Source organism: Oncorhynchus mykiss, chromosome 26 (genome assembly GCF_057628025.1).
Source record: "Oncorhynchus mykiss isolate SJ-2025 chromosome 26, ASM5762802v1, whole genome shotgun sequence".
In the NCBI taxonomy this organism is placed as follows: Eukaryota; Metazoa; Chordata; class Actinopteri; order Salmoniformes; family Salmonidae; genus Oncorhynchus; species Oncorhynchus mykiss.
Genome location: NC_143047.1, coordinates 4,754,731 through 4,781,173, shown reverse-complemented (window position 1 = coordinate 4,781,173; position 26,443 = coordinate 4,754,731). Strand labels below are relative to the sequence as shown.

At 43.2% G+C, this 26,443-nt stretch overlaps 1 protein-coding gene and 1 non-coding gene across 3 annotated transcripts in view; both read right to left on the bottom strand.

Annotated features, from left to right (window-relative positions):
- The window catches only part of LOC110506268 (ALK tyrosine kinase receptor), a 167,324-nt gene that overhangs the window by 18,561 nt on the left and 122,320 nt on the right, over positions 1-26,443 (bottom strand). For both annotated transcript variants that reach the window (XM_021585704.3, XM_090221732.1), the window contains 5 exons: positions 21,121-21,211; positions 20,735-20,799; positions 19,528-19,657; positions 16,971-17,068; positions 15,408-15,500 (listed from right to left, as the gene is read on the bottom strand). In XM_021585704.3, coding sequence (XP_021441379.3) covers positions 15,408-15,500; positions 16,971-17,068; positions 19,528-19,657; positions 20,735-20,799; positions 21,121-21,211 — 477 coding nt within the window. The remainder of the gene's footprint in view (positions 1-15,407; positions 15,501-16,970; positions 17,069-19,527; positions 19,658-20,734; positions 20,800-21,120; positions 21,212-26,443) is intronic.
- Positions 13,165-13,219, bottom strand: LOC118944575 (U7 small nuclear RNA). The gene has a single exon (XR_005039927.1). It is a non-coding gene; the product is annotated as a U7 small nuclear RNA (small nuclear RNA).

Below are 26,443 nucleotides of genomic sequence, written 5' to 3'. Positions count from 1 at the left end.
TGCTAGCGTTAGCCTGCTCCATTTTCAGCTAACTGTTACTTAACAGGAATCCGAAACACAAACTTGTGGTCTCAGTCGTAAAGACTAACCACATTGCGGAATCAGTAGCAATACAACTTCAGCTATGAATAAAAACGATTTAACGAAACCGATATTATAAAAACAACAAAACGAGTGTAGACAGTACACTGTTCTGTTGCACTCTCTGATGACGTCTGTTGTGTGATGACGTGGCTCTTCAAAGTGGAGTCCAATAGACACTGAATTAGATTCTCCCCAGAAACACGTGGCCACTCAGTCATGGGTAAATAGGTAGTACAGGAGCACACGCCACTGTGGAAAACACCCCTGTGGGGCCCCCGTGTTGACGGTCAGCGTGGCAGAGGTGATGTTGCCTACCCTCACCACCTGGGGTCAGCCCGTCAGGAATTCCAGGATCCAGTTGCAGAGGGGGGTGTTCAGTCCCAGGGTCTTAAGCTTGGTGACGAGCTTGGAGGGGAGAATGGTGTTGAAGGCAAATGTATAGTGAGATGAACGGATGATGGAGGAAGCTTTTAATAGGTCAGTAACCTATATATTAAGATGGTTTCTCCCTCCCCATATATAGACTTGTTTATACTGTATTATTGACTGTATGTTTGTTTTACTCCATGTGTAACTCTGTGTCGTTGTATGTGTCGAACTGCTTTGCTCTATCTTGGCCAGGTCGCAATTGTAAATGAGAACTTGTTCTCAACTTGACTACCTGGTTAAATAAAGGTTAAATAAATAAATATTAACTTCAATTCAATAATATAAAAGACAATACAAGTAAAAGTTGTCTAACAGAACAACAAGGTCAATGATTGTTTGAGAAATAACGACGTGATCTTGTATGGAAGTTAATTCTACGCTTTACAGATATAGACGGATTGGATTAGATTCAGGCCAGTGACGCAGTTACACTATGCATGTTTTGCCATGGCCCTGGGTTGGTTTGAGTTTGTTGCTGATAGTTAATACAATGTTGTAGTCAGACATGAGTTAGCTAGTACCACAATTGCTGCATCAAATATTTATTTGTGTACTAGACATTAACCTTGGAGGCTAATGTAACTGTTTAGTCTAAAGTACACACATTTAGAGTGGCATGGAAATATGATAACATTGCTAAAGTAGTAAAAATAATTAGTAGGAAACAACTTTTACTTTAGAGAGATGCCAATATTGCCATAACTGTTACGAGCAAAGTTCATCAGATAGCTAGCAATGCTAATGTTAACTAGCTCAATTACGGCAGTACCCTCAATCTTAGTTAGCGTGCTAAAGTTATAACGTAAACTCACTCACTGTTGTCGCCTTGGTCCGTACAATTGACCTTATTTTAGCGCCCCAAAAAGGTAATACTTCCAGATCAACTGTAATGTCAATGCCATTGTAAAGCACAATTTCTCCCATTTCAACAAAATCAATGACATGAGCTCCACGCTGCCCAATTCTGCATATTTCAACAAGGCAATGAGCTCCGTTGGGACGTTTTAAAAATGGCGGGTGGGGAAGCGAAACTAATGCGTGATAGTGCAAAGGACAGTTGTCGTGTGGGAAAACTGCTTTTTTTCACTCGATCTGTCCAATTTATCACCTTATCGCCTCTAAAATGTAAATAAACACTATAAAGAGTTTATATAATGTGTCATTACATACCTATTTGAACGTTTGTGTTGAATTTGAATCGGGTTTTTAGGGCAGTGCTAAAGTGATCTTCAGAAGTAAACAGTGGCTTTGAGAGTCATGATCGCATGCAGTGATGGCGCAAAAAATGACTAGGTATCCCCCCTTACCCCCGTCACTGTCCATTTCTTGTTTTTAAACGATGAGAGAAGTGCTACACCTGGTGGTGAGAGATTGTAAGACAGAAATAGTAGCTTTATGCATGATGCACGTTATGACATGACACGTCATGATGTAACGGCGGGTCCATTTTTTCCAACTTTTCTCCAATACAATAGAGCCATTACCATGTCGATCAACGCGTGAATAGAAATATAGTTCACACCCCCGATTTTGACGTCAACACAGTCACTACAGTCCCATTAATTTTCTTTGCAGCCTCGTTTGAATGTCACGGTTGCGCACATTTGTACGGAATGGGGTGAGTTTACGTTACTGCATTTAATATAAATCTGTCAACATCACAATCATGACAAAAGGTTTTCCTACTAATTATTTGACTTCTTTTGAAATGTATCGTGTTCCCAAGCCAAATCCGTTTTGAATTCAGGTAGGCTAAAGTTAGCCAGCTAGTTATTTAGGTTAGCTAGCTAGCTAACATCTCCTATATAGCGATGATAATGATTATCAAAATACACATAATCAGATACATAACCAGCGTTCTATGTTCTAGTTGCCGGTATACTCACCACCTCTAGGGACCAACGAACTCCAACCACCTATTCTGCATAATATCATCCTTCAGCAGGGCATGCAAACCAGTTGGCTGTGCATCCTGCTGGAAGCATGCATTGTATCATCAATCCGTATAGGGCTTTTCAGTTTAAAACATCTCTGATCCTTTGAAAGCGAAACAATAATTTACTTGTCATTACGCACTGAGGTACCAAACTCTGTTTTAGACCAGACTAACCTTGTGACCAAAATTATCCTATTTATACTTTGTAGTCAATTTTGACACAAAAATAAATGTTTCATATGTATCATATTGATGCCACATTGGCCGTTTTCAAAGGGATAAGTTGGTTTTTAGGTTCAGCCACAGACTCCCATCACTCTTCACTCTCCCCTGCGATTCGCCTCGTAAAAACTCTACCTGATGGACTGTGCGACGGGAGTTGTTAAAAAACTGGCAAGCGTGGGAGGCCTGTTGAAAGAAAGAAGCATGTTTTGATGTTTATGTAGTTTTTATATACTGTAGTATATCTGTGGTGCTTTGGTGGAAGTGTTATGTAAGGCAACTTGGATTTATGGTATTTTGTGATACGGTGAGTCAGTGGCGATTTCAGCTGTCCCATGATCCTTGTACAGACAGAGTTGACATTTGTTGTCATAATCCTGACAAAGAGGTAATTCCACAAAGGGTAAACCCCATACCAGCCAGACATGCAGTCAATTTTGGGACACAAATGTTGCACCATTTATGCTTAATATAAAAAAAGACATGTAATTCATAAAGCTATCCATCTCTTTGAGGCTTTTTAATCAGGCCTGAGTCACATCGGTGTGCATGTGTCTGTCTGTACGTGTTGGTGTGTGTGTGTGTGAGTGAGTAAATGAGAATAAAAATGGGAGGAAATGATGGAAGAAGAGAAAAAAAAGTGTATACCGTAGGCTATACAGAGAAAGTAATGGAGGAAAAAGGAAAAAAGGTGTAAGTCCTACTCCAGTTTTCTTTTCACCTCATTTAACACCTGATTCACTTAACAAAAGGTGCATCCACGACTGCCATGACATTGCTCGAGTGGGGTGTGGGCCTTTACTCTATTGTTCTCTATTGCTTCTCTATTGCTCCTCAAGCAAAAGGAGGCTGATGACATCACATCAGACCGCAGACCAACTCTTTGAATGCCCTACTCCTTGAAGTTTGAGTTTATGTTTAAAAACACGATTTTTAAATCACGAGGATGCAGAGGTATTAGGGCTGGGCAATATGGCCTAAACTGTATCTCTGTTTTTTTTTTAGTTTTTTTTTTAACTTATGGGCAATTCACGATATATATCTCTTTAAAAAAACTTTTCTCTAAATAAGTTTTGTTGCACAATTAAAAGGTCAACACACTGCATTTCACACAGTCAGGAATTCAAAATTATAATTCAAAATTATACCTATCCCACTAATAATGAAATGATTTAATCAATCATTTCATATGTTGGCAGGAAAATGAAATGCCGCCCCCAGAGTTTCAAGAGGTTAGATTGCTGTTAGCTAGCCAGCTGGAGTTCGATGGCTGGCTTGCTAGCTAGCATTGAACCTATTTAGTTAACTTTAGCTAGTTTTGACAATCGGTTTGTATTGCTAATCGGTTTGTATTGCTAATAATATTTATTTTATGGATTGGGATTTTAGTTTATATTTTTTTGCTAGCTAACATTACTGTTACATGTCTAAACAATAAAGCTTGCCGTTAGCTAGCTAAAGTTAGCGGATGTTAGATGGCTGGCTTGCTAGATAACATTAACTTACATGTATGAAGTGTGTTTTTTCAGAATGTCATTTCGCATTGCTAGTTATGGCCTATTAGTTAGCTAACTAGCTAACATTGAACCAATTTGGTTAACTGTAGCTAGCTATGACAATCGGATTGTATTTCTAGTTAAAGATTGCTGTTAGCTAGGTGGCTGGCTAGCTGGCTAACATTGAGCCTATTTGCTTAACTTTAGCTAGCTATTACAACCACTTTCTATTAGCCAGCAGCATACCCCTCTGCATCCCAATGCTGGTTTGCTTCTGAAGCTAAGCAGGGTTGGTCCTGGTCAGTCCCTAGATGGGAGACCAGATGCTGCTGGAAGTGGTGTTGGAGGGCCAGTAGGAGGCACTCTTTCCTCAGGTCTAAAATAAAATTTCCCAATGTCCCAAGGCATAGATTGGGGACACTGCCCTGTGTAGGGTGCTGTATTTTGGATGGGACATTAAACGGGTGTCCTGAGTCTCTGTGGTCACTAAAGAGTCCGTTGCACTTATCATAAGAGTAGGAGTGTTAACCCCGGTGTCCTGGCTAAATTGCCAAGCTGTCCCTCAAACCGTCACCTAATCATCCCCAGCTTGCAATTGGCTCGTTCTTCCCCCTCCTCTCCCCTATTACTATTCTCCAGGTTGTTGCTGTAAATTAGACATTTCACAGTGGGTGCGCGATACTGTGGATTGTAGGCGTCTCTCCAGGTCTCGCATCCACTGTGAAATTTGGTGGAGGATCTGTGATGATCTGGGGGTGCTTCTGCAAGGCTGGAATCGGGCAGATTTGTATTTGTCAAAGCAAGTTTTCACAATGTTCTGGAAAAATATTGTGAATCCTTAAAGAGATGGGTGGGGCTGGCTTAAGAGGGTGTGAACAATGCTGAATGGGTGGAGACAAAGGAGAGTTCGCCAGTAGGCACCAAAATATGCAAAGGCCCTTTTCTCAAAAGTGAGTTTACAAGCTTATCAACTTTCAAAGCAAAATTACTTTCCCATTGTTCCTTAAAAATGCATTGTATGATATACTATTTTATAGCTCTGAGTCTCAACATTTTATCAATGTAAAAAAAAACAAAAAAAACAAGACAGAATTCAAGAGGTGAGTCACAATTTTGTAAAAAAAAAATCATTTCTTGAAGCAGTCATTATAGAAAATGAACACCGGTCTCATAAACAATCTCTCAAGCACAAGCTCATATGCTAGTGGGTAGCTAGCTAATCTTTATAAAGTATTCAAACCCCTTGACTTTTTCCACATTTTGTTACATTACAGCCTTATTGTAATGTATTAAATCATTTTTTTCCTCAATCTACAGTACACACAATACCCCATAATAACAACTCAAAAACCGTTTTTTAGAAATGTTCTCAAACTTATAAAGAATAAAAACAAATATAGTATTCAGAACCTTTACTCAGTACTTTGCTGAAGCACCTTTGGCAGCGATTCTTGGGTATGACCCTACAAACTTGGCACACCTGTATTTGGGGAGTTTCTCCCATTCTTCTCTGCAGATCCTCTCAAGCTCTGTAAGGTTGGATGGGGAGAGTCGCTGCACAGCTATTTTCAGATCTCTCCAGAGATGCTAGAGCTGGTGGAAGTCCAGGCTCTGGGTGGGCCACAAAAGGACATTTAGGGACTTGTCCCAAGCCACTGCATTGTCTTGACTTTGTGCTTAGAGTCATTGTCCTGATGGATGGTGAAGATTCACCCCAGTCTGTGGTCCTGAGCACTCTGGAATAAGTTTTCATTAAGGATCTCTCTATTCTTTACTTAGTTCATCTTTCCCTCAATCCTGACTAGTCTCCCAGACTTGCCGCTCAAAAACATCCCCACAGCATTATGCTGCCACCATCTTGCTTCACCGTAGGGATGGTGCCAGGTTTCCTCCAGATGTGACGCTTGGCATTCAAGCCAAAGAGTTCAATCTTGGTTTCATCAGACCAAAGAATCTTGTTTTTCATGGTCTGGGAGTCCTTTAGGTGCCATTTGACAAACTCCAAGCGGGCTGTCATGTGCCTTTTACTGAGGAGTGGTTTCCGTTCGGCCACTCTACCACAAAGGCCAGATTGATGGAGTTCCTCTGTGGAGATGGGAGAACCTTCCAGAAGGACAAACATTACCATCAGATTCTTGGTCACATCCCTGCTCAAGTCCATTCTCCCCTGATTGATCAGTTTGGCCGGGCGGCCAGCTCTAGGAAGAGTATTGGTGGTTCCAAACTTGTTCAATTTAAGAATGATGGAGGCCACTGTTCTTGGGGACCTTCAATGCTGCAGAAATATTTTGGTACCCCTTCCCCAGGTCTGTGCCTCGACACAATCCTGTCTTGGAGCTCTCGGACAATTCCTTCGACCTCATGACTTGGTTTTTGCTCTGATATGCACTGTCAACTGTAGGACCTTATATAGACAGGTGTGTGCCTTTCCAAATCATGTCCAATCATTTGAGTTAACCACAGCTAGACTCCATGAAAGTTTTTTTTTTTTTAACGGAGCACTGGAGATCAATTTCGAGTCTCAGAGCAAAGGGTCTAAATAAAAAGGGTCTGAATACTCCCTCTGTTTAGTTTTTATAAATTTGCTAACATATCTTAAAACCAGTTTTTGCTCTGGGATATTGTGTGTAGATTGATGAGCAATTTTTTAATAAGGCTGTAATGTAACAAAATGTGGAAAAAGTCAAGGGGTCTGAATACTTTCAGAACGCACTGTTTTTCCATCAAAGTAGATTTTTTATTGGTAAACTTGGATCTATTTGCTTAGAACTGGTCTATCTAACATGGCATAGCAGTCGGACGTGTGTTTGTTATTAGTCTGTAAATAGTCTGTTTTTCATATATAATTTAATCTCACTTTACATCTCACTTTCCATCCGCCTCACCCAATGTGGTATGGATCTGCTATTTTTATACCTTATGACTGGAACCTCCATCCAAAACTAGCCAGCAAACTAGCTCTTGTCATTGTTTGACACTGCTAGCGCTCCTCATCTCAGCTCAGACAATTAGCTCAGACACCAGCCAGCTTTAGCTCAGACAATTACCTGCCAGTCTGCACAGCGCGATATCAACCCAGAGCATATCGGACTGCTTTTCTCTAACACATCACCGGATTCCTGCCACAAGCTCTGGACCATTACACAGGATCCTCGTAGCTAGCTAGCTGCAACCGAGTGGCTATTGTTGGCTAACGCCTCGGTCCCGAAGCAAGCACCAGTTAGCCTTGAGCTAGCCTCAAGCTAGACTCATCTCCTGGCTAGCCGACGTAGTATACCAGCTAATTCTTGGGCTACAATACCTCTTTTGCCAATTGGCCTGGACCCTTTATTGTCGACACGGAGCCCTGACGATCCATCACGACTAGTCTGCCGAAGCAATCGTCCGATGTGGTTTCAACAGGCTTTTCCACGGCGATGTAGCCGAAGACCCATCTGCTAGCTCCGGCCTGCTAGCTTTCAGAACGCCGTGTCTCCCGCTTGCCTAGTGTAGTAGCGACTACTGAACGGCTCCCTGACTCACCTATTGCTGCTCATTGAACCCTATGGATCTATGGACCTGGCTACACAGCTGATGCCATTATGTTCATTAACACCGCACATCATTTTGTTTATCTGTCAGCCACAGTCTCGAACTCAGGTCCTGTGTGTACCTAACTGACCCTCCCTGCCCATTCATCACCATTTACCCGTTGTTGTCTTAGCTCTCCGACCAACACCTGTGATCGCTTTATGCCTCTCTCTAATGTCAATATGCCTTGTCTACTGCTGTTTCGGTTAGTTCTTATTGTTTTATTTCACTGTAGAGCCCCCAGTCCTGCTCAACATGCTTTAGATAGCTCTTTTGTCCCACCCCCACACATGGGGAGACCTCACCTGGGTTAACTGGTGCCTTCAGAGACGCAACGTCTCTCATCGTCACTCAATGCCTAGGTTTACCTACACTGTATTCACATTCTAGCATACCTTGTCTGTACATTATGCCCTGAATCTATTCTACCACGCCCAGAAATCTGCTCCCTTTATTCTCTGTTCCCAACGCACTAGATGACCAGTTGTTATAGCCTTTAGCCGTACCCTTATCCTACTCCTCCTCCGTTCCTCTGGTGATGTAGAGGTTAACCCAGGCCCTGTAGCCCCCTGTACTACACTTATTCCCCAGGCCCTCTAATTTGTTGACTTCTGTAACCGTAAAAGCCTTGGTTAAATGTATGTTGACATCAGAAACCTCCTTCCTAAATTTGTTTTATTCACTGCTTTAGCACATTCTGCCAAACCTGATGTCCAAGCCTTGTCTGAATCCTGGCTTAGGAAGGCCACCAAAAGTACTACAACATTTTCCGTCAAGATAGAACTGCCAAATTGGGCGGAGTTAGCCTGCAGAGTTCTGTCTTACTATCCAGGTTGGTGCCCAAAAAGTTCTAGCTTCTAATCCACCTTTCCAAAAACAAGTCTCTCACTGTTGCCGCTGTTATAGGCCCCCCTCAGCCCTCAGCTGTGCCCTGGACAACATATGTGAATTGATATCCCCCCACCTATCTTCAGAGTTCGTACTGTTAGGTGACCTAATCTGGGATATGCTTAACACCCCGGCCGTCCTACAATATAAGCTAGATGCCCTCAAACTCACACAAATGATCAAGGAACCTACCAGGTACAACCCTAAATCCGTAAACATGGGCACCCTCATAGATATCATCCTGACAAACTTGCTCTCCAATTACACCTCTGTTTCTTCAACCAGGATCTCAGCGATCACTGCCTCATTGCCTGCGTCTGTAATAGGTCCGTGGTCAAACGACCATTCCTCATCACTGTCAAACACTCCCTAAAACATTTCAGTGAGCAGGCCTTTCTAATCGACCTGGCCCGGGTATCCTGGAAGGATATTGACCTCATCCCGTCAGTAGAGGTTGTTCTTTAAAAGTGCTTTCCTGCATCTTAAATAAGCATTCCCCATTCTAAAAATGTAGAACTAAGAACAGATATGGCCCCTGGTTCCCTTCTGACTTGACTGCCCTTGGCCAGCGCAAAAACATCCTGTGTTATACTGCAATAGCATTGAATAGCCCCTGTGATATTAAACTTTTCAGGGAAGTCAGAAACCAATATACACAGTCAGATAGGAAAGCAAATGCTAGCTTTTTCAAAAAAAAATTGCATTCTGTAGCACTAATTCCAAAAAGTTTCGGGACACTGTCAAGTCCATGGAGAATAAGAGCACCTCCTCCCAGCTGCCCACTGCACAGAGGATAGGAAACACTGTCATGATCATTATCACATTATCTACGAATTTCGATAAGCATTTTTCCACGACCGGCCATGCTTTCCACCTGGCTACACCTACCCCGGCCAACAGCTCTAAGCTCACCGTAGCAACTTGCCCAAGCCCCCCCCCCCCTTCACCCAAATCCAGATAGCTGATGTTTTGAAAGAGCTGCAAAATCTGGACCCGTACAAATCAGCTGAGCTAGACAATCTGGACCATCTCTTTCTAAAATTATCTGCTGCAATTGTTACAACCCCTATTACTATTCTGTTCAACCTCTCTTTCGCATCGCCTGAGATCCCTAAAGATTGGAAAGCTGCTGCAGTCATCCCCCTCTTCAAAGGGGGGGACACTCTAGACCCAAACTGTTACAGATCTATATCCATCCTGCCCTGCATTTCGAAAGTCTTCGAAAGCTAAGTTAATAAACAGATCACCAAACATTTTGAAACCCACCATACCTTCTCCGCTATGCAATCTGGTTTCCGAGCTGGTCATTGGTGCACCTCAGCTACGCTCAATGTCCAAACAATATCATAACCACCATCGATAAAAGACAGTACTGTGCAACCATCTTCATCGACCTGGCTAAGGCTTTCGACTCTGTCAATCACTGCATTCTTATCGGCACCCCCATAGAGACTGCCTCGCCTGGTTCACCAATTACTTCTCAGATAGAGTTCAGTGTGTCAAATTGGAGGGCCTGTTGTCCGGACCTCTGGCAGTCTCTATGGTGGTGCCACAGGGTTCAATTCTTGGGCTGACTCTTTTCTCTGTATACATCAATGATGTCACTCTTGCTGCTTGTGATTCTTTGATTCACCTCTACGCAGACGACACCATTCTGTATACATCTGGCCCTTCTTTGGTCACCAAACCTCCAAACGAGCTTCAATGCCATACAACCCTCCTTCCAGTGCCTCCAACTGCTCTTAAATGCAAGTAAAACTAAAGGCATGCTCTTCAACCAATCACTGTCCACACCCGCCCGCCAGACTAGCATCACTACGCTGGACGGTTCTGACTTAGAATATGTGGACAACTATATGCGCATTCATCTTCTGCATATCTATCACTCCAGTGTTTAATTGCTAAATTGTAATTATTTCACCACTATGGCCTAATTATTGCCTTGCCTCCCTTATCTTACCTCATTTGTACACACTGTATATATACTTTTCTATTGTGTTATTGACTGTATGCTTGTTTATTCCATGTGTAACTCTGTGTTGTTGTTTGTGTCGCACTGCTTTGCTTTATCTTGGCCAGGAAGTAGTTGTAAATGAGAACTTGGTCTCAACTGGCCTACCTGGTTAAATAAAGGTGAAATATATATTTTTTTAAACTCCTATGAATACACATTCCTGTCCATATCCAACTGTTTGAACAACATTGCCTGTTCACTTTGTTTAGATATTGAAATCAAGTGGTCTACCTAGATAAGATGTTTACTTCTCAGAATGAGAATGTATTGCTATTTCCCTATATAAATAATTTTTTTATGCTCATTGCACATTAACATTATAGACAGACTAGACAGCTAGCACATACGTTTGTGGCTAAAATGCTGCTATTGCCACACATGGCAGAAACTGAGCCTTTAATTTCCACAATCATGCTTATTGATACTCTCGTTTTAGTAGTAACTCTGTTCTACATTTTAGGAGTTGAGACATTGAAAGGGTATCGTTAGAAAGGTTAAGTTCTGGTCCATTACAGTAGAATAATGTCTCTAATTGTGTCTGTCCATATGACTGTTGGACCAAACATCAAATGCAAATAGTGAGTTTAAGCTTCTTCTTTTGATGGCAGGGGGAGGGACTTGGTGTCTGTGTGTGGGTGGGAAGGTGCACAGTGTAAACAGCATAGAATGAGCGAAGGGGACGTGCATTGGTGGAAAAATTACCCAATTGTCATACTTGAGTAAAAGTGGATACCTTAAAAGAAAATGACTCAAGATAAAATTGAGCCATCCAGTAAAATACCATTTGAGTAAGTCTACAAGTCTATCAAACGTGGAAGTATAAATCATAAAACATCCTTATATTAACCTTTCTAGCGCAGGCGTTCTGCTAGCGACCCATCTGGACAACATCCGGTGAGCGAAATTCAAACTACAGAAAAATGTATATTTAAAATTCATGAAAATACATGTGGAATACATCAAAATAAAGCTTAACATCTTGTTAATCCAGCCGCTATGTCAGATTTCAAAAATACTTCACGGCGAAAGCACACCATGCAGACCATGCGATTATCTGAGGACAGCACCCCGCATACAAAAGCATGAAACATTTTTTTTAAACCTGGCAAGTGGGCCACGAAAGTCAGAAATAGCGATATAATATATGCCTTACCTTTGAAGATCTTCTTCTGTTCGCACTCCCAGTTACATCACAAATGGTCCTTTTGTTCAATAAAGTCCTTCTTTATATCCATAAAAACTCAGTTTAGCTGGCACGCTTCAGTCAATAATTCACCGGTTTTCCTCCTTCAAAATGCATACAAAATGAATCCCAAACGTTACCAATAAACTTATCCAAACAAGTCAAACAACGTTTATAATCAAACCTTAGGTACCCCAATACATAAATAAACAATACAATTTAAGACGGAGAATAGTATGTTCATTACCGGAGATAAATAACAAAGAATGCGCTTTCCTCCACGCACATGAAAACACTACAGCCAAAATGGGAGCCACATACAACTTCTAGCTAATTTGTAAAAAAAACAGCCTGAAACTCTTTCTAAAGACTGTTGACATCTAGTGGAAGTCCTAGGAACTGCAATCAGGGAGGTTTTCGCCTTAATAAAAGTGCCAGCCATTGAAAACAGTGGTTATTTTTGGGGGGTTGGCTTGTCCTCTGTTATACTCACAAACAATATTTGAACAGTTTTAGAGTGTTTTCTATCCAAATCTACCAATTATATGCATATCCTAGCTTCTATGCCTGAGTAACAGGCAGTTTACTTTGGGCACGCTTTTCATCCGGGCATCAAAATTCTGCCCCTTATCCCAAAGAGGGTTAAGCAAACCAGACGACAATATTTTCATATTTTTTTTTATTATTTACTGATAGCCAGGGGCACACTTGTGTTTAGTGAGTCTGCCAGATGAGAGGCAGTAGGAATGACTAGGGATGTTTTCTTGATAAGTGTGGGAATTAGACAATTTTCCTGTCTTGCTAAGCATTCAAAATGTAACTAGTACTTTTGGGTGTCAGGGAAAATGTAAGGAGTAAAAAGTAAATTATTTTATTTTGTAGTGGAGTAAAAGTAAAAGTTGTCAAAAATATAAATAGTAAAGTATAGATACCCCAAACAACTACTTAAGTAGTACTTTACACCACTGGAGACGAGACAAAAAAAACAGAATGCTCATAAAAACCTGGAAAAAAATGTTAAACTTGATTCTTGCGTTACAGGCATTTGGAACATCGCGCTAAAACATACATTTTAATTAATCAAATTAATTTGATACATCGACCAACACTCGGAGGTATTGTTGACAACGTTTGAACAGATATGTCTCCCTATGAAAAAAACATAATACTGGACAGACACACGTTAAATTAATTAGCAATTATAATGTAGTGTTTTTGCAGATTGTAGTATATTGTAGTATTTACTGTAGTGTTTTTGTGAATTGCAACTGGGAAAACACCTCAAGTCAGTACTGTACTATTTACTGTAGTGTGTTTGTTTTATTATCCTTGACATAGAAGTGAAGGCTTTCTCCTTCAGGAAACCTACTAAAGAAATACTGAAAGAGCAAATTTTCCACAACTTGTAGGTAGGTAGGACTGGGGTCTGAATGGATAGTTTAGGACGTCGGCTCTTTTCTATAACCTGTAGGGAACACAATATATGGTTTCTCACTTATGGGTGGCACATTGCGATATGGGGGAGGGGAATGTGCAAACTAAATACTGTAGTATTTACTATAGTGAAAATGTAGTGTTTTTGCAGACTGTAATGTTTTTGTGGACATTACTGTAGTATTTATAAAATAGGTTTTTGGCACATAATACTATTTAGTATAGTATTCCACAGTATTTATTTTTATTTTACCTTTATTTAACTAGGCAAGTCAGTTAACTAAGAACCAATTCTTAGTTACATTGACGGCCTACACCGGCCAAACCCGGATGACGCTGGGCCAAATGTGCGCTGCCCTATGGGACTCCCAATCATGGCCGATTGTGATACAGCCTGGATTCGTACCAGGGTGTCTGTAGTGACACCTCAAGCACTGAGATGCAGTGCCTTAGACTGCTGTGCCACTCAGAAGCCTGAGTATACTATAACATTCCATAGTAAGTACTACTCCTGATGAGCGAGGGATACTACAGTGTGTAGTATTCTACAGTATACTACAGTTTACTTTAGAATTATATATTAAATTGTAGTATTTTTTCATGTGTGTTATAACATTCATCCTCCAATTCTTTGTGACGTCAGGCTGAGATGTGGGTGGTGGAGGTGATTTCCTCATTGGGTTGTGCATTTGTGAACGGTGCAGTGTGGATTGGAATTGCAACTGGGAAAACACCTCAAGTCAGTATGCAATCACAAGGACTTTGAGGATGAATAAAACTGTAAAATTAAGATTAAGATCGCTTTATTCGTCAATTGTACACAAGGTCCAACCAAAATGTGGCTTCTACTTTTAACCTCCTAGCCTTCCTGTGTTTGTGAGACATTATTATTTGTACCAAAAGCCATCAAATTGAAATGAAATGCCCCCAGCAATCTTCAAATTGACATTCTAGATAGAATTGGCATTCTACAACTAGACATAAAGTGTTTGGTGCCATCATGGCAGCCATTACTAACTAAACGGTGTATCCATGGATCCCACTCAGATTGTAAAAAAATAATTTGTAATCGACTTTGTTTCCCAGAAGAAGAAATGGACTGTGTCACTAGCAACAGACACAGGCAGTAATAAACAGAATTATAAACTAGATAGTTTGGGTCCTGGATAATGAATGTCTGAAAACGGTGGTATATTTAAGCAATAAGGCCCAAGGAGGTGTGGTATATGGCCAATATACCGTGACCTGGACACAGCCATTAGCTGTGGTGTATTGGCCATATATCACAAACCCCTGAGGAGCCTTATTGCTATTATAAACTGGTTACCAACGGGTGGTTTGAGCCCTGAATTCTGACTGGCTGAAAGCCATGGTATATCAGAATGTATACAAGGGGTATAACAAAATATTTAGTTTTACTGCCCTAATTATGTTGGTAACCTGTTTATAACAGCAATAAGTCTCCTCAGGGGTTTGTGATGTATGGCCAATACACCACGGCTAATGGCTGTGTCCAGGCACTCCGCGTTGCGTCATACAGAAGAACAGCCTTTAGCCGTAGTATACTGGCCACATCTCCTTGGGCCTTGTTGTTTAAATATATATTTTTGTAAGGATCGACGCTAATAGACAAGAAGGAAGTACAGGGAGTGAACATTTAATTAATAAACAATGGACATGAAACTGGACAGGACAGCGTCTGGCCATGAAAACATTAAAGCTGACTTGGGGAACCAACTGAGGAACAGACAGATATAGATGGGGCAATCAACAAGGTGAAGAAGTCCAAGTGAGTCCATTGAGCACTGATGAGTGTAATGATGGTGACAGGTGTGCATAATGAAGGTATAGGCAGCCTGGTGCCCTCGAGCGCCAGAGAGGGAGAGCGGGAGCAGGCGTGACAATTATTATTATTTTAAAGGAGTGGGGCAGTCCCACTCCTTTGGTATTTTGTCATGTTTGAAAAGAGATAGACAGAGTTGAAACTTAGGAGAGATGGTGCTGAAGTAGCAACAGGCCATACTCCAACTCGTGCTGGCAGCGGTATATCGTACATGTGCTCCAGAGGCAACTGCCCAGACCGCCAGACCACCCCAGTCCACATATACCTTTATAGTAGCTGGGTTTAATGACTTTTTATGATGGCAGTACCTATAAATGTCTCTGGCCATTCCAAAGTCCCCGATCTTGGCCACTCTCCCTGGTCCTTTGGTGGTCAGCAGGCAGTTCCGGGCCGCAATGTCCCTGCAAAGTGACAAGACAAGAATAACCTTACAGGGGTGTGTTCGTGTTAGTGTGTGTGTGTGTCTCTGTCTATCTGTGCATGTGTGTGCTCATCTGTATGTGCGTTAGTGTGTGCGCGCTTGTCTGTCTGTCTGCGTTAGTGTGTGCGAGCTTGTCTGTCCGTCTGTCTGTCTGTCCGTCTGCGTTAGTGTGTGCGAGCTTGTCTGTCTGTCCGTCTGCGTTAGTGTGTGCGAGCTTGTCTGTCCGTCTGCGTTAGTGTGTGCGAGCTTGTCTGTCTCTCTGTCTGTCTGTCTGTCCGTCTGTCCGTCTGTCCGTCTGTGTTAGTGTGTGCGAGCTTGTCTGTCCGTCTGCGTTAGTGTGTGCGAGCCTGTCTGTCTGTCTGTCCGTCTGCGTTAGTGTGTGCGAGCTTGTCCGTCCTTCCGTCCTTCTGTCTGTCGGTGTGTATCTTATCCCCATGGTAGAATAAGGGCAAACAGAGGACTCAAAACACATATCTGTGAGAATAATGTAGTGTAGCCCATTGTGTTGTGTGCATGTTGGTTTCCACTCCCACCCTTAAACAATTGAGTGTGATTATTGGAATAACAGATTCATGTATTAAAGCATTAAGCATTAACTGAACATTAAATTGGTTAATCTGAACTGTTTGAATTCGGATTAAACAAGACAGTGTTATTCACAGCCAGATTTAGCATATGCATACATTTATGTTGTATGGATTGTAATAAGATTTAAGAGGCTGCAGAATTTGAGTGGTATGACAAAGCAGCAACCACACTCTTCGAGATATTGCACTTGATACTTAATGCGCTCCAAGAGAGCATGTCGTCAATGCAGGTTTTCCTCAAGAAAATATAGACTAGTGACACGAACTCACACGTAGTGGCCTCAAGGATGATGATGGTGGCTGTGATTTGTAATAAGGAGTTGTGCTGGTGTGTGTGTGTAGTGTGTGTAGCCTAGTGCTTCTGTGTGTTGTGTTCGTGTGTGTGCATGCTAGGGTCTGCATGTGTGTCTGTAGCTACACTCCTGTGACACCATTAGGCGGTATCATAGTTGACAGCACATTTTGGGGTAAATTAGCTTTAATTGGGCTCGTTTGTCATTGGATGACTTGCAGGAAGTTGCAGGTTAAAGGGAAAATCCTGTCACAGGTTAAGGACTCCGTGGAAACCAAGCAAGGTGATTGCTGGGGTTGCGGGGGGAAGCAGTCAAACCGTTCTGTTCCCATCTGTTTTTGTTTGGGAGGGTGTGAATGTGGGGGACTGTGTCTTTGTGGTGTGTGCGTGCACTGCTATTTGTGTGTTTGTGTGTGCGTATGTATACAGTAAGTGGGTGAAATTAGTGTCTGTGTGTGAGAGTGTATTTGTCTGTCATTGCATATTGTGTGGGTTTGACTATACATTATGTGCACACTGTGCACACACATAAATCCATGTACAGTATGTTTCTCTACCACATTAGGCCTACCGGTGTATAAACTGGTTCTCCTCCAGGTATTGGCATCCCTGTGCTATGTCTCTGGCCACGTTGAGCAGGTCCTCCATGGATAGACTAGAAGGGTGCTCCTATAGAGAGATACCAGATAGAGAGGAAGAGATCAGGCTCATATATACATAGGGCTTGATTCAATCCGTAGAGCTGAAGACCTGCTCTACAGCGTGATTGAAATTTGAAGACAATGTTCCCGTGTTCTCAGAGACTGTACTCATGATAAACGCTGCATATGTCTGCTCAATTGGAAATTACCTTAACATTTCAATCGCCCTATAACGCAGATCTAAATAAGAATTTGTTCTTAACTGACTTGCCTAGTTAAATAAAGGTTACATTTAAAAAGTGTGTATCTTATCCCCATGGTAGAATAAGGTCCAAACAGAGAACTCAGAACACATATATGTGAGAATGGTGTAGTGTAGCCCACTGTGTTGTGTGCATGTTGGTTTCCACTCCCACCCTTAAAACAATTGTGTGATTATTGGAATAACAGATTCATGTATAAAAGCAGTCTCTATTGGGGTGCCACAGGGTTAAATTCTCGGGCCGACTCTTTTCTCTGTATGAATCAATGATGTTGCTCTTGCTGTGGGTGATTCTTTGATCCACCTCTATGCAGATGACACCATCATGTTTCGGGCTAGGCCCCTTAGTTCCAATGAAGGGAAATCTTAATGCTACAGCATGCTATGAAATTCAAGAAAATTCTGTGCCTCCAACTTTGTGAACAGTTTGGGGAAGGCCTTTTCCTGTTTCAGCTTGACAGGTCCATACAGAAATGGTCCCCACAAAAATTTTCCAACATCTAGTACAGTGCCTTGCAAAAGTATTCATCCCCCTTGGCATTTTTCCTATTTTGTTGCATTACAACCTGTAATTTAAAATATATATTAATTTGAATTTCATGTAATGGACATACACAAAATAGTCGGAATTGGTGAAGTGAACTGAAAAAAAAAAGTGTTTTAAAAAAATTCAAAAATATAAAAAACTGAAAAGTGGTCCGTGCATATGTGTTCACCCCCTTTGCTATGAAGCCCCTAAATTAGATATGGTGCAAGTCAGGGACAAAGTCAGGTCAGGGACAAAGTTGTGGAAAAGTACAGATCAGGTTTCGGTTACAAAAAAATATCAGATACTTTGATAATCCCACGGAGCACCATTAAATCCATTACTAAAAAATTTGAAAGAATTCGGCACCACAACTAACCTGCCTAGAGAGGGCTGCCCACCAAAACTCCAAGGAAAGGAAAATGCTATGTCTGGGGCAAACCCAACAACTCTTATCACCCCGAGAACTTCATCCCCAAAGTGAAGCATGGTGGTGGCAGCATCATGCTGTGGGGATGCTTTTCATTGGCAGGGACTGGGAAACTGGTCAGAATTGAAGGAATGATCGATGGGGCTAAATACAGGAAAATCCTTGAGGGAAACCTGTTTCAGTCTTCCAAAGATTTGAGACTGTGTCGGACGTTCACCCTCCAGCAGGACAATGACCCTAAGCATACTGCTAAAGCAACACTTGAGTGGTTTAAAGGGAAACAACTGAGAATCTGTGGTATACCGTAAAGATTGCTGTACACAAGTGGAACCCATCCAAATTGAAGGAGCTAGAGCAGTTTTGCCTTGAAGAATGGGCAAAAATCCCAGTGGCTAGATGTGCCAAGCTTATAGAGACATACCCCAAGAGAATTGCAGCTGTAATTGCTGCAATTGGTGGCTCTACAAAGTATTGACTTGGGGGGTGAATAATTATATACACTCAAGTTTTCATTTTTTTGGGGTCTTATTTCTTGTTTGTTTCACAATAGAAATTTGCATCTTCAACGTGGTTGGCATGTTGTGTAAATTAAATGATACAAACCCCCAGAAATCTATTTTAATTCCAAGTTGTAAGGCAACAAAATAGTAAAAATAACAAGGGGGTGAATACTTTCGCAAGCCACTTTAGAAAGCGTTCCCAGAAGAGCACGTGTCCACATACTTTTGGCCATGTAGTTTATATGCTAATATACCTAGTGTATTTATGCAATGAGGCACATATCATTTTATTCAAACAAAATATTAAAAGAATACCTGATACCATTAGAGAATATACTGTATATATGAGTGCATTCTTAGAAACAACATTTTACAATAAATTGAATACCCTAATTCCACCCAAATCCCTGAACTTCATTCTTTATTTGTCCATTGCCAGTAAAATATTTTAAGTGCTATTATCCAGTCAATATGTGATTGAAAAAAAACTACAGTTATCCACTGTTCAACTGTTGCATTTCTTACAAATAAAGAATCAACTGTTGCATTTATTCAAACCTTTTAACAATTTGGCAAATGTAGTCAAACTTACTTTTCAAGGTTTCAGAAATCTCTGCTCCAAGGTACCATCTCTGGCTGTTGTGACTTAGAGCAAGACAACATATTCATCTAACAAAAAACACTTGAGCTGTGCACTAAAGCATTACCGCTCTGAACTAACGCACTGTACACTTTAAAATATACGAGACAAACTGGCAACTGAACTGACCAGTCTGGGTCGCGTCTCTCTCAGGAAACTCTTGAGGTCTCCTCCAGCCATCAATTCCAATAGGATGAAGCGTGGTAGGGCCTGTAGACTCACCCCTATACACCGCACTATGTTCTGGTGGCTGAATTTACTGCAGGGGGAGAGGGATAAAAGAGAGGAGGGAGAGAGGAGAGGGGTGAAGGAGTGAGAGGAGGGAGGAGAGAGAGGAAAGGAAGGAGGAGGAAGAAGGAAAGAAGGGAGAGAGTTAGGGAGGAAAGGGGAAAGTAAAGGGAGAAGGTACATGGTTGCTGAAGAATGGTCTGCCATGGAGCATGTTTGCAATATGTCTTCAACCAAAAGCTGTGTGTGTGTGTGTGTGTGTGAGAGAGAGAGAGTGTTTAAGTGCGTGCATGCGTGTGCTTGGGTTTGTGTGACTGTAACTAGGTTTCCATCCAATTGCCGAGAGATGTTCATGTTAATATGAACAAATCTGCATAAAAACAATATGGACATTTTTCCATCAGTGATGTGTTTCCATCAAATTGATTTGTTGTGGATAAAAGGCTGTGCGTGATGAGTTAGTTCACATAAAAATAAAAGGACATAAGTCACATTTTCAAATCCACTGACAGTTTTGTCAAAACAAACTGTTGCGTTTTATAGCATATCATATGCACGCCATCTGGTTTTGGAGCATACTCTCTAGACAACAGTCAGCTGACAAAATGGGGGTAGGTTTTAAATTATGAAATGGAATGAGACCAACGTCATTTTTATTTGATAATTGGCAGCCAAGTGTTTATCATTGTGTCACGAGCCTTCAAATAAAGCCCTAGATATTTATTGGAAATGTGCATGAAGCTCATCACTGTCCATCACTTAACCACCAGGAAAGTTAATCAAAACAATTTAATCTTCCTATAAACTATAATTATTTTCCACGTTGTGGTGGTAGCACAATGGAGCATATCATTGGGTGGCTCGAAGTTTACTTCGATATGATGGTTTATATATAAATAATTGCACATAAAATAGTTTCCACCGCAATTGTCACATAATTAATTTTACCGACACAAAAAGATCCCACCATGTCGAATGAACAAATTGTCTGTCAACATTTGTGAAATTGTACCAACACTTTGTTTCCATCACACCTGTTGTGATTTATTTGCATACAGTATGACTTTGCTTGCATGAAAACTGTGGATGGAAACGTGGTTTGTGTTACCTGATAATGAGAGCCTCCATGAGAAAGTCAAGCTCATCCTGCTCAGAGCACACCTCAGGGAGTGTCTATAGGGGATGCACACAGAACACACAATGAGGACATTCAGAGAGAACATAGACAATGCTGTGTAGACAGATGTGCATAACTAAGGATACATCTGCACAGTAGGGCTCCATCAAAGAAGTGACCTGGGTCTCAATAGGACTCCCCTGCCTAAATAAAGGTTCAATAAAAAAATCAACATAAGCTCACTGAAATGTTTGTGAATAAAATACGTACCCAATACACACACATTCTTGCTGATATTACAGATGAATGAGGCCCAGTATATTCTGTGTGTAAGTTTGTTTGTTTATTTCTCGTTTTTTGTTTGTGTCAGGGCTCACCTTGACTGCTACTTGCATTGGACTGGGCTCTCCAGGTATCCCCGCTGCCATCCCTTCATACACTTCACCAAAGGCACCATGTCCCAGACCCCTATACACACACAAGGAAGAACACACACACATGCAAGCACGCACACACACACACACGCACACACAGACAAACGAAAGGGCAACTTTGAGATGCATATTGGTAAGATAATGTCTTATAGACCAAATGTAAAGCGAAAGTATCCCTCCATAATGCCTTCACAATGCACCCACAGTACACACTACAACATACAGTGGCTTGCGAAAGTATTCACTCCCCTTGGCATTTTTCCTATTTTGTTGCCTTACAACCGGGAATTAAAATGGATTTTTGGGGGGTTTGTATCATTTGATTTACACAACATGCCAACCACGTTGAGATGCAACATTTTTTTTATTGTTAAACAAACAAGAAATAAGACAAAAAAACGGAAAACTTGAGCATGCATAACTATTCAACCCCCCCCCCCCCAAAAAAAAAAAAAGAAAGTCAATACTTTGTAGAGCCACCAATTGCAGCAATTACAGCTGCAAGTCTCTTGGGGTATGTCTCTATATGCTTGGCACATCTAGCCACTGGGTCTTTTGCCCATTCTTCAAGGCAAAACTGCTCCAGCTCCTTCAAGTTGGATGGGTTCCACTGGTGTACAGGAATCTTTAAGTCATACCACAGATTCAAAATTGGATTGAAGTCTGGGCTTTGACTAGGCCATTCCAAGACATTTAAATGTTTCCCCTTAAATCACTCGAATATTGCTTTAGTAGTATGCTTAGGGTCAACGGGGTGGCAGGTAGCCTGGTGGTCAGAGCATTGAACTTCCGGCGCCGACAGAGATGGCCGCCTCGCTTCGCGTTCCTAGGAAACTATGCAGTTTTTTGTTTTTTTACGTGTTATTTCTTACATTAGTACCCCAGGTCATCTTAGGTTTCATTACATACAGTCGAGAAGAACTACTGAATATAAGATCAGCATCAACTCACCATCAGTACGACCAAGAATATGTTTTTCGCGACGCGGATCCTGTGTTCTGCCTTACAAACAGGACAACGGAGTGGATCCTATGCAGCGACCCAAAAAAACGACTCCGAAAGAGAGGGAAACGAGGCGGTCTTCTGGTCAGACTCCGGAGACGGGCACAGCGCGCACCACTCCCTAGCATTCTTCTTGCCAATGTCCAGTCTCTTGACAACAAGGTTGATGAAATCCGAGCAAGGGTAGCATTCCAGAGGGACATCAGAGACTGTAACGTCCTTTGCTTCACTGAAACGTGGCTCACTGGAGAGACGCTATCCGAAGCGGTGCAGCCAACGGGTTTCTCCACACATCGCGCAGACAGAAACAAACATCTTTCTGGTAGGAAGAGGGGCGGGGGCGTATGCCTCATGGCCAACGTGACATGGTGCGATGAAAGAAACATACAGGAACTCAAATCCTTCTGTTCACCTGATTTAGAATTCCTCACAATCAAATGTAGACCGCATTATCTACCAAGAGAATTCTCTTCGATTATAATCACAGCCGTATATATCCCCCCCCCAAGCAGACACATCGATGGCTCTGAACGAACTTTATTTAACTCTCTGCAAACTGGAAACAATTTATCCGGAGGCTGCATTAATTGTAGCTGGGGATTTTAACAAGGCTAATCTGAAAACAAGACTCCCCAAATTTTATCAGCATATCGATTGCGCAACCAGGGGAGGAAAGACCTTGGACCATTGTTACTCTAACTTCCGCGACGCATATAAGGCCCTGCCCCGCCCCCCTTTCGGAAAAGCTGACCACGACTCCATTTTGTTGATCCCTGCCTACAGACAGAAACTAAAACAAGAGGCTCCCACTGTTACGGTGCGTGAATGAGGACCCAAAAGCGAATCAACTTAAACAGAGCTTCTTTAATTACCAAACATAGGTAGGCTCAGATGGACCGGCAGATTCCGACAGGACAGGACAAGGTTACAGCAAACATGACGACAGTCTGGTTCAGGCATGAATGACACAAACAAACAAGAATCCGACAAGGACAGGAGCAGAAACAGAGAGAGATATTGGGACCTAATCAGAGGGAAAAAAGGGAACAGGTGGGGAACGGGGTGAATGGGTAGTTAGAGGAGACAAGGGACAGCTGGGGGAAAGCGGGGGAGAAAAGGTAACCTAACACGACCAGCAGAGGGAGACAGGGTGAAGGGAAAGGACAGAGACAAGACAACATGACAGTACATGACAGTACCCCCCCACTCACCGAGCGCCTCCTGGCGCACTCGAGGAGGAAACCTGGCGGCAACGGAGGAAATCATCAATCAGCGCACGGTCCAGCACGTCCCGAGAGGGAACCCAACTCCTCTCCTCAGGACCGTACCCCTCCCAGTCAACTAGGTACTGATGACCACGGCCCCGAGGACGCATGTCCAAGATTTTACGGACCCTGTAGATAGGTGCGCCCTCGACAAGGATGGGGGGGGGGGGGGGAAGACGAGCGGGGGCGCGAAGAACGGGCTTAACACAGGAGACATGGAAGACCGGGTGGACGCGACGAAGATATCGCGGAAGAAGAAGTCGCACTGCGACAGGATTAATGACCTGAGAGATACGGAATGGACCAATGAACCGCGGGGTCAACTTGCGAGAAGCCGTCTTAAGGGGAAGGTTCTGAGTGGAGAGCCAAACTCTCTGACCGCGACAATATCTAGGGCTCTTAGTTCTACGCTTATTAGCAGCTCTCACAGTCTGCGCCCTATAACGGCAAAGTGCAGACCTGACCCTCTTCCAGGTGCGCTCGCAACGTTGGACAAAAGCCTGAGCGGAGGGGACGCTGGACTCGGCGAACTGAGATGAGAACAACGGAGGCTGGTACCCGAGCCTACTCTGAAAAGGAGATAGCCCGGTCGCAGACGAAGGAAGCGAGTTGTGGGCGTATTCTGCCCAGGGGAGCTGTTCTGACCAAGACGCAGGGTTGCGAAAAGAAAGACTGCGTAAGATGCGACCAATAGTCTGATTGGCCCGTTCTGCTTGACCGTTAGACTGGGGGTGAAAGCCGGAAGAGAGACTGACGGAAGCCCCAATCAAACGGCAAAACTCCCTCCAAAATTGAGACGTGAATTGCGGACCTCTGTCCGAAACGACGTCTGACGGAAGGCCATGAATTCTGAAAACATTCTCGATGATGATTTGTGCCGTCTCTTTAGCAGAAGGAAGCTTAGCAAGGGGAATGAAATGAGCCGCCTTAGAGAACCTATCGACAACCGTAAGAATAACAGTCTTCCCCGCTGACGAAGGCAGTCCGGTGACAAAATCTAAGGCGATGTGAGACCACGGTCGAGAGGGAATAGGAAGCGGCCTGAGACGGCCGGCAGGAGGAGAGTTACCGGACTTAGTCTGCGCGCAGACCGAACAAGCAGCCACGAAACGACGCGTGTCATGCTCCCGGGTGGGCCACCAGAAACGCTGGCGAATGGAAGCAAGCGTACCCCGAACGCCAGGGTGGCCGGCTAACTTGGCAGAGTGAGCCCACTGAAGAACGGCCAGACGAGTAGGAACGGGAACGAAAAGAAGGTTCCTAGGACAAGCGCGCGGCGACGGAGTTTGAGTGAGTGCTTGCTTTACCTGCCTCTCAATTCCCCAGACAGTCAACCCGACAACACGCCCCTCAGGGAGAATCCCCTCGGGGTCAGTGGAGGCTACTGAAGAACTGAAGAGACGAGACAAAGCATCAGGCTTGGTGTTCTTAGAGCCCGGACGATAAGAAATCACGAACTCGAAACGAGCGAAAAACAGCGCCCAACGCGCCTGACGCGCATTAAGTCGTTTGGCAGAACGGATGTACTCAAGGTTCCTATGGTCAGTCCAAACGACAAAAGGAACGGTCGCCCCCTCCAACCACTGTCGCCATTCGCCTAGGGCTAACCGGATGGCGAGCAGTTCGCGGTTACCCACATCATAGTTACGTTCCGACGGCGACAGGCGATGAGAAAAATACGCGCATGGGTGGACCTTGTCGTCAGAGAGGGAGCGCTGAGAAAGGATGGCTCCCACTCCCACCTCTGACGCGTCAACCTCGACAACGAACTGTCTAGAGACGTCAGGTGTAACAAGGATAGGAGCGGATGTAAAACGATTCTTGAGGAGATCAAAAGCTCCCTGGGCGGAAACGGACCACTTAAAGCACGTCTTGACAGAAGTAAGGGCTGTGAGAGGAGCTGCCACCTGACCGAAATTACGGATGAAACGACGATAGAAGTTCGCGAAGCCGAGAAAGCGCTGCAGCTCGACGCGTGACTTAGGGACGGGCCAATCAATGACAGCTTGGACCTTAGCGGGATCCATCTTAATGCCTTCAGCGGAAATAACAGAACCGAGAAATGTGACGGAGGAGGCATGAAAAGTGCACTTCTCAGCCTTCACAAAAAGACAATTCTCTAAAAGGCGCTGGAGGACACGTCGAACGTGCTGAACATGAATCTGGAGTGACGGTGAAAAAATCAGGATATCGTCAAGGTAAACGAAAACAAAGATGTTCAGCATGTCTCTCAGGACATCATTGACTAATGCCTGAAAGACAGCTGGAGCGTTAGCGAGGCCGAAAGGAAGAACCCGGTATTCAAAGTGCCCTAACGGAGTGTTAAACGCCGTCTTCCACTCGTCCCCCTCCCTGATGCGCACGAGATGGTAAGCGTTACGAAGGTCCAACTTAGTGAAAAACCTGGCTCCCTGCAGGATCTCGAAGGCTGAAGACATAAGAGGAAGCGGATAACGATTCTTCACTGTTATGTCATTCAGCCCTCGATAATCTATGCAGGGGCGCAGAGACCCGTCCTTCTTCTTGACAAAAAAAAACCCCGCTCCGGCGGGAGAGGAGGAGGGGACTATGGTACCGGCGTCAAGAGCTACAGACAAATAATCCTCGAGAGCCTTACGTTCGGGAGCCGACAGAGAGTATAGTCTACCCCGGGGGGGGGGGTGGTTCCCGGAAGGAGATCAATACTACAATCATACGACCGGTGTGGAGGAAGAGAGGTGGCCCTGGACCGACTGAACACCGTGCGCAGATCGTGATATTCCTCCGGCACCCCTGTCAAATCACCAGGCTCCTCCTGTGAAGAAGAGACAGAGGAAACAGGAGGGATAGCAGACATTAAACATTTCACATGACAAGAGACGTTCCAGGAGAGGATAGAATTACTAGACCAATTAATGGAAGGATTATGACAAACTAGCCAGGGATGGCCCAAAACAACAGGTGTAAAAGGTGAACGAAAAATTAAAAAAGAAATGGTTTCACTATGATTACCAGAAACA